This window comes from Polyodon spathula, chromosome 14, assembly GCF_017654505.1.
Source record: "Polyodon spathula isolate WHYD16114869_AA chromosome 14, ASM1765450v1, whole genome shotgun sequence".
NCBI lineage: Eukaryota > Metazoa > Chordata > Actinopteri > Acipenseriformes > Polyodontidae > Polyodon > Polyodon spathula.
In genome coordinates this window covers 36164538-36174062 of record NC_054547.1, presented here as the reverse complement: position 1 = coordinate 36174062, position 9525 = coordinate 36164538, and the positions used below count along the sequence as shown (strand labels likewise).

The 9525-nt window shown below is 36.2% G+C and overlaps 1 protein-coding gene across 1 annotated transcript; it reads right to left on the bottom strand.

Annotated features, from left to right (window-relative positions):
• Nucleotides 1-120: 120 nt before the first annotated feature.
• LOC121326984 (protein FAM124B) lies at nucleotides 121-6351 on the bottom strand. Its single transcript, XM_041270692.1, has 4 exons — nucleotides 5989-6351; nucleotides 3869-3900; nucleotides 2517-3259; nucleotides 121-1914 (listed from the first exon to the last, which is right to left on the bottom strand). The coding sequence occupies exons 1-4, from the start codon at nucleotides 6060-6062 to the stop codon at nucleotides 1216-1218; spliced, it is 1548 nt and encodes a 515-aa protein (XP_041126626.1). The 5' UTR covers nucleotides 6063-6351; the 3' UTR covers nucleotides 121-1215.
• Nucleotides 6352-9525: the final 3174 nt, after the last annotated feature.

Below are 9525 nucleotides of genomic sequence, written 5' to 3'. Positions count from 1 at the left end.
TACTTCACCTGCTTTTTGAAATATCAGATTCTTTATTCCATCACAAACTGCCAAAGGTGTGTATCAGTTTGAATTATTCAGATAAGGATGTAGCCTAAAGAAATTGCACACATACACAGCTTTGCATTTATATTGTTCCTTTTGTTTACATTATTCAGAAAAAAAATAATTAAAAAACTGTTTACTAGAACTTTGTTTAAAACCCACAATATTTGAGGTGTAACCCTGCTAACACTGTCACATTTAAAAACTAAGAGGCCTAAATAAGTCAAACTTCTAGTCATTGAACAGACACTACTGTATATGCACACGAAACTGTTAAGTAAAGAACATTCTGATGACAGCACACACTAAGGACTAGCATGTTTCTGTGACAGCACACACTAAGGACTAGTATGTTTCAGAGCCAAAAATACAGATTTAAATTTGTTCCTAAAGCCTATCATTTATGTATGCCACATCCTGAATTCCAGCACACTGTACCCCCTAATTATATCTTTCCACAGTAGTCACGCCATGTATTTCTGTGTATTAGAATACATTGTTTACAAAGGTGACATCTAACATAAATCATTTTACTTTAACCCTTTACACTTCCACAACATTTGGAGGCACTTTACTGCAAATACACATCTTTAGATTTGGCTTGTGACCGTATTAGACTCGCTCTATTGGTGGAAAATGCAATACAGGGATCACATTATTTTACTTTCATTTATATTTACAGAAGCACGTTATTCAGTTGGTGTTTCTGAAGACTTCACTGTTGTGTGTGTCTATCCAGTTCAAACTGTTTAGATTAGAATGTGCACTTAAAGTAGTGTGCAAAAAATCCACAGATTTCTATTAGCATCCTTTTTTTCCTTTTTCTGTAGTACTGGTTCTAACTCGTGGCACAAGATATTTTTCATGGTGAAGTTAACAGAAAAAGTTGTGTGTTCCAGGTCTATTTCATATTCATTGCACATTACAAGTTCAATGTCTTACAACAGATAAGAGCAAAACATTAGTTTGGCTAGAACATACAGCATTGAAGAAACACACACACACACACACACACACACACACACACACACACACACACACACACACACACACACACACACTAGTGCATCAAACATTCTCAGAAGTTTACAGAGTATGGATCCTTTAAAATTGGAAGATTTCAGTACTTCACTGCTAAATGCTCATATTTAAAATGAGGCCTGGTGGAGATTAAATAAAGAATTCGTCTTCCAATACATTCAGGTGTTTTGCTTGGATCTGATGAAGTGCTATTTCCTGGTTTGTTCCTATACAAGCAGATGGAGAAGCCTTGTGAGTTCTTGGAGAAACTGCAGAGCTGTTCAAGGATGTACTAGACAGTGATCCGGTGCTGGTTAACACTGTTGTGTTACCTGTGCGTGTCCTCGGATCAGGCAGATTTTTAAACAAGTCCTTCGAAAACCCATTAAGGGGGCATGTACTGTGGCCGGCAATTGTTTCCGGGCTTACCACTGCAAACCCTGTGTCAACATTGGTTTCCGGTTCTTCTGGAGCCTTTAGCTTTGAATCGTGCAGCTTGTACCCGGACAACGGTGTGCTTTTGCGTTCACCGGAGAGCTCACACTGCGATAGCATGGCGGGGCTGCTTCGCTGGGAGGAGTAACAGGAGCTGCTCCTCGGCGTGCTGCAGCAGCTATCGGAACAAAAGCCATCGTTTTTACTGGATGTCCCAGAGCCGCCACCCTTGTGCTTTCCAGGACTCTGGACCTCCCCACTGGCCTCTCGTTCTGTATGGAGTGGGGTCCATTTCTCCTGGTAAGCAGGCGGATTGCAGGGCATTAGGCTTCTTGGCGCATTCATGGAGACAGGCTTGCTGCACACTTGAAAGGCTGAGCTTGTTTTGTGATGAGATTGCGAGTTTCCCTTTACCTGGAAAAACAGAATTATACATCACAAATATTTTATTTACACTACTTGTCTCCAGTGCCCCTTTCAAAACAGAACTACTGTACAGCACCTTCAAGACACTTCAATATTTTATTTATCAGAACCATTTGAATAGAGAACTGCAAATAATAAATGAATGTAAGTTGTCATTCTTCACTAGGTTCATGTTTGGCACATCATTTCAGTATAAAAACCTATATTTTTGGTTATGCCAGTGTGTATTTCATATGGATAATTCTTCAACCTCTAAATGATACATTAATCAAACAGACATTGTGCAAGGGATCTTATTAAAAACTAGTTAATCACTAATATTTAAACAATGCCCTCCCACAAGCATTGGAAGGGTTGCGTTGACATTAATATATATATATATATATATATAATATATATATATCACTAAAAAAAAACTAGTTACTATATAATTCCCTATATTTATATTATATATATATAAATTGAAAAACTTTTTCTAAGTGCCCACAGGAAACCGTTTGTTTAAAGAAAAAGCGTATTGTTAAAAAAAAAAAAAAATGCCAATGTTCTTTTTGTAAATTACATGTATATATATTTTTTAAACTAGGTACCTGAAAAATAATTTTGTTTCCATCGTAATCTTCAGTTTGCCATCTCGTACTACTGATTGGAGCACAGGGGTTTGGTAGAAGAGGTACTAGCTGGCCGATCTCTTGTATCCTAAACTGCAGGACAGCGGACTCCTTCAGATCAACAGAAACCCCAGGTGAGAGCTGTTTCAAGGACAGCTGAATGCTCAATGACTTGTCCGTATACAAAGTGAAATAGCAGAAGCCGCTCTTCTGAGCACTCGCCTCCTTCTGTAGGATTGTCTCATACATTTGCACCGTGTCTTCGTAATTGTCGTAACTGCAGTACAGGGTAACACGGACTATCTCGTTTCCGTAGTGGACCTGGCGTACTGCCCAGACAGGCATGTGGGTATCCAGACTGTAAAAATCCTGACTGGACAGCAGATATGGCAGGATTTTCCCGCTGGCGCTTTCGCTGTGGTGGTACTGCCATGGCGGGCGCTTGAAGTAGTCCTGGAGCTGAAGTATCCGCTCCTCTCCGAAGTCCTCGTGAAGGAAGAGGATGACGGAGAGGGAGGGGTACAGCGAGGTCTTCCTGCGATACTTCTCACTGTGTTTCACTGGTGTCGCACGCTCCGACACGTGGAACAGGTGCAGGTCTGGGCTCACCCACTTCAGCAGACGGTCAAGGCTCTGCTGCAAAAGGAAGGACTCTCCAGGGTTGGCGAGAAGGTGCATTGTCATCAAAAACAGATCCTGGCTCTCCACAACTATGATGTCACCTTTTAAAAGATAGTGTAAAAGACATATAAGGAAGGTTTTAAGAGTGTAAAATAAAAATAAAAACTAAAAGAAACTACAGATTTGTTACTCTGTGATTTTTATATTAAGGTGGCCAACAAAATGTCACCTTACTACCTTGGCCTCTGTACAATAAATAATGTTGTAAAAGGACAATCTTGTGTCCAAGGGTTTCTTATCTACAATAAACACCACTTCTGCTGGATTCTGTATCACAGAACGACTCTGAAATGCATTTAAAGCATGCTGTAAATTAACTCATTTTCAGTTGATAATTAAGCAACAGGTGTTAATTGTTTAATTTTCCACTCATACAGAAAGGGGCTAGTTTTTCATCTTGCCTGCCAGTGGTAAAACAAGCTGTTGTAGATGTTCTTAATTGCTGTTCATCCTTGGTATATAAACAGCCATCATATTTGCGATTTTTCTGCTTGCAATTGCCTTGTTTGTGTCTGTACACTACAGCTATTATTTTTAGTGTAGCTTTTTAATTGTTTTACAATTGTACCAAAATAAAAACGATTGTCATTTTAAGTCAGTTATTTTCAGCAGTGGATAGCAAGACACACACACAAAGAAAAACTACTTACTGCCTGTGGAGGACATTTTACTGCAGTCTGATCTAGGGGGAAAAAAAACAAATATAGAAAGCAGATGTACAATAAAGAATTATGCGCAAGTCTGGAGTACTAAAAATAAAATCATTTTTACTTTAAACTTTTATAAGAAGCAAAACATCTTGCATGCATTGCACACAACAAATAATACACTGAAAGCACATTTCAAAACAGTTTACCTGTTGCTGACCTTTCATCTGATATTCTGATTGGACTGGATGGTCAGTTTATCACCTTTAATTAATTAGTAAATAGTTAATTCCAGGGGCTGGGGGTGTAATACTGGATTCATTAGTTATTATTATTATTATTATTATTATTATTATTATTATTTTATATTATTATTATTGTATTCGTTCCGAAAAATAAATTAATTAAAATTAATTGCAAACATTTATTTTCGCCCAAATTTAATTAATTTTATTTAATTTTATTTAATTAATGCATCATCAGCATTTAAACTTCACTGGTCTTTCTGGGCACAACTGAGCTAAAGCCAACCCCCCCCCCCCCCCCCCCAAACAAAAACAAACGAAAAAGTTATTCTTGAGTTTTGGCCTCTTCTGTACTCTATAATAAATATATGTATGTTTTCCAAGGCATTTTCTACTAAAGTTTAATTGAGTCGTGCATTTCTTGCGACATAGACACTATACTCCATCGAAGACGCAGTGTACCTCTGTTTATTATTAACAATTCGTTGAGTAACGTATTGTGAACATTGCCAGGTTGCTCAGTGTGTCTTAATGTTAAGGCTTAATCTTTTTAGTTTGGTACCGTTTCTGTGATACCCCTTTAGCACTACACCTTATAAACACAAGCCTGCTCGATTTTCCGCTGGAGCCCTGAAACGTGACGTCATTTGCTCAGCTGCACTGTACTCCCGATTTCCGCAGCTGCTGCACTGGCGTGCATACGCGTACTTCCGGCGGACGAGACGGTGACGTCATTTTACACAGGTCCGTCACAGTGGAAGTTAAATTAGGAAGACGAAGAAAGATTTAATGGGATTCACAAATTTTTTTTATATATATATATATATATATATATATATATATATATATATATATATATATATATATATATATATATAAAACAAAAAACAAACAGATTTACAGCGAAGGAGTAATACGTTGTGGCATCAGTCTAGATAAAGACATCATTTTAACAGTGCAAGGCTTGTTCATATACAATTATAGCGCTGAAAAAAATTAATAATAATGCGACATTTTTTTTTTTAAATTAACAACTTAAAAAGCGAAGTCTCGAAGTCTCGCCAAAACGCAATTGGTTTCAGACAAAAACCTTATTCTTTTCAGCATGCCTGCAAAAAGGTGTTGATTTGAATTCGTCTGGTTACCCTGGTAACTCTTGTTTACAAGTTACAATTCAATCGGTTTTATTACCCAAATTAAATCTATCTGTATAGTATTTATTTTTTATTTTTTTTTAAACCTATTCAGTCAAAACAACAGTTTAAAAAAAAAAAAAAAACTGCATCCAGATGCTTGTGCTTTTTAATTTGAAGAAAATCGATTGTTTCGTTTAGTTGAAACTCCCATAGCCTCAAGCATGAGGTTTCTGCCGGGACACCCGATCTGTTAATCCCAATACATTTTAATGCGCACTGGTTGGGGAAATCCGATCACTTTGTTATCTTTACTGAGCCAGCCCGTTCTTTGTATCTGAAACGCATACATATATGTTTACACCTACAACATTCAGCAAGAGCTGTTTTTTTTTTTTTTTTTTTGGTCCTGAAAGACATGGTATGCCTCTCCAGCAAGTAATTCTGCTCATCATGCGGGATTTCAAAACCATTGCAAATAAGTCGTGGAAATAGACAGGAGAAAATATAAACTACTCCATTAACGTGATAACGTTTTGTCTGTTGTTCGCTATATACAAATTCGCTACAATTACATCCAGGGTTTGTGGCGATTTTAAACGCTACAACTTGTTTACTGTTTGAGTCAGGGGTCAGGGGCTTGCGTAGCTTGGCACCGGTAGACCAGCAACAACTAAGAGATCTGCCTAGATACAGACAAACAAACCACACACCCCAAGACATCACACAAACACAATGCACCTACTCTGCAGTCTCCGCTCCAGAATCCACGCAGTCATCTTCTGCTCCGGGTTTCACTCGAATTGCTCTCCGTAACATTTCTAAAACAATAAAAGGCCCCAGTGTGTTTCACCAACAAAACTTGCACGAAGACATTGTTTACAGGGCTCACTCCCAAGCAAACACAAGCCTGCTCGATTTTCCGCTGGAGCCCTGAAACGTGACGTCATTTGCTCAGCTGCACTGTACTCCCGATTTCCGCAGCTGCTGCACTGGCGTGCATACGCGTACTTCCGGCGGACGAGACGGTGACGTCATTTTACACAGGTCCGTCACAGTGGAAGTTAAATTAGGAAGACGAAGAAAGATTTAATGGGATTCACAAATTTTTTTTTTTTTTTTTTTTTTTAAGTAATAGTCCACCATCTATGGCAATATTGTCTGGTTCTAGACAAGCAACCTTTCTGTGTGTAATTTTATATTTATATATAAAGGTATTTTGAGAAGGGCATACTTGCAATGAAGGACAGTGTAGATTATTATTATTATTATTATTATTATTATTATTATTATTATTAAAACAAACAAAAAAAACTAATCAAAATTAATTCGGGGGATTGTTTTTTTTCCTTCAGATTATCACCTATATATAAAACATACTTCCACGTGGACTGAGTTAAGTATGAAAACATCTGCAGACCAAAAACATTTCATATTTACAAATACAGCAGGCACGTAAATCTTATTCTAAACACGTGTTACATACAGATATGACATTCAGCATTTTGAGAGTTAAACAACTCCCCTGAGCTAAAAGAATGGCAAAGTTAACAAGGCACAGACTTGGATCCTTAAAATGGAACAAAGGCAAAGTTTGTGTTCGGTGTGCTGTTTCTCTTCTGTGAAAATGATTTCTTGTTGTCAAACTGTATTAACATCTCATATCTGGCTATGCGTTTTTCTTCATTAAGTCTTAGTAGCTGTAGACCGTGCATTGTCAATACTATTAGTATAAGATAGTATCATAAAGTATGTGTCCAATCAACTGATGTGTATTTCAAACGTGCCTCATCATTTTCATAGACATTGGTCATCCACTTCCCTTCTGGTCCACAGATCTTGGTATCCTTACAATATTTGAGTACTACAAAAAGTATCCCTTTACCTTTCTTTTGAAAGCATTGCTCACGTCCAGAATATCAGGTTTTATCATTTCATTTAATTCCATATAATAACATGATCTATGCCTGTACGATGTAAAATGTTGGGTGACAATACCAACAGTGAATACAAAACAAAGAAAAAGAAAAAGCACACAGACTGTACGAAAATCTATAGATCCAGTCTGCTAGTGTTGAAAATTAAATAAATACATTTAAAAAAACACAAAAAGAACAACTCGGTAATCAACAGAAAGGCATTTACACACCCATTGTTCCAACATTAAAAGAAAAAAACATTTGCCTTCAAGGATATTGGCAGCACCTGTTTCCACTCATTCCGCCGCCCCCCCCTCTCTTTTTGGTATATCTCGTTATAATGTGGTATGATCATGGATCCCATTTGCCCTATAACTCCATCACACAAATTCTGTTACAGATGGCTCCCGTCGTTCGTGTTGTAAAGGGTTAGCACTTTAATAAACAAGAAGAAATATTTCATACTACACTGACACCCCCCCCCCCCCAATCCCAATCCCATAATCTTAATTTGAAAAATAGTTATGGGGAACATGCGACGAGTATACAGTTTAGTATGACTACATTATTTACAAACTTACCTTCCATAGTAGAACATGAATGGTGTGAATTATGGTCAACGGATTTTCATGCTCATCTAAATGGATGTTGTAATCTGTAGTTCCCACAACAGTACACGTGTTACTGAATAACCTGTCAGAAGCAGCACGCAAGGACAAAACATATGAAAGTGATTTTCCATTTGAAGACAGCACTTCCTAAACTGTTTGGATTTTAAGTTATTAATAATATATATATATATATATATATATATATATAATATATATCTATATATATATATATATATATAGATATATAGTAGTTGTAGTCAAAAGTTTACATACAGCAATAGAAGTTTGGAGAAATTTCTAGAAATTATAAAACAAATTATAGGAATTTTTTTGGAGCTAGTTTTGCTTCTGTGGATGAGGAAAACAATTCCTTATTTCTGCAATGTTTTTGTAAAACTCCCAAAATGCTAACTGAAAAGTATTCATACCCTAACGAGGAAAGTGAAATTAATGGCTAGTTGAGACACCTTTAGCAATAATAACCTCTTTTAAACTATTAGGATATTTGTCAATGAGCTTTTGGCATGATTCTTTCGTGATTTGTGGCCATTCAACGCAAAATTGTTCTAGTTCATTCAAATTCTTTGACTAGCCATTCCAGAACCTTGATTTTATTCTTCTTGAACCATTCAGAAGTAGATTTTGATGTGTGCTTTGGATCGGAAAAAAAATAAAATAATAATTGCTGGAATAAATAATTGTAGAACATCTATTTCTTGTAACTTTCTTCCTCATCCACAAAAGCAAAACTTGCTACAAAATTCTTTGAGAAATTTCTAGAAATTATAAATTTCCATTGGGGTATGTATACATTATTTTTCATTCTGTTCGGTTTACCATCAAAAAATGTCTGATACTTGATAGGATGAAGGGTGTAACCACATGTAAAGGGGTTCCCAACAAAGCCAAAATGGACAATATTTCAGCTATTCCTGTGAACATTCTTGTAACACATTAAACTCATTATTTAACCAAGCAAGATTTACATGAGGAAAATATTTTATTTAACTGAAACAAAACTTTTGTTCCTTTTCTAACATTTAAAATGAACCCATTCCATTAAATTGATTTAAAAGGTAATGGTACTCTTTCAGACTATGAAAAACATTCTTGCTTTTAGCATAAATGCCAGATAAAATTTTACCTAACAGTATTTAAAAAACAAAAACAGTAACTTGTCAGAAAACTGAGAGAAAAACATGAACACTATAAAAATTAAATATTCAAATTTTCTATCAAACAGTGAATGGATAAAGCATAGATGTCTCAGTCTAGGTTATCAAAATCCTACAACAACTTAATGTCACGCAAAAATATGAAGTATCCATATTTGTTTCATTAAAAAAAAAAAAAAAAAAAAAATCTTCAGAAGCCAGATGTGTTATTACTTCTCCTGTACCTGCACACATGAAAGTTTATCATTAGAAGAGGTAATATGTGAAATTTGCATTCTAGTACTGAACTGCATGCACAAATGCAGTCCAATGAATACATTCCACATCACTTCAGCCACTTCACCGTTTAATCGCCAAGCACTCTGTTAGTAAAGGTTATAATAAACCCTGCAAAATTAGAAAGCAGAAAACACAAACAAACACACACACACACACACACAAAAACATGATTTGGGGTTGAGTTCTGTGTTCTCTTGTGATAAAAACACTTTCAACTCTCTGCTTGATCACATTAAAATGCTATATTTTTGTTGGTGCTCTTATTAAACAGGGTCAATCATTTACATTGAATCTTATA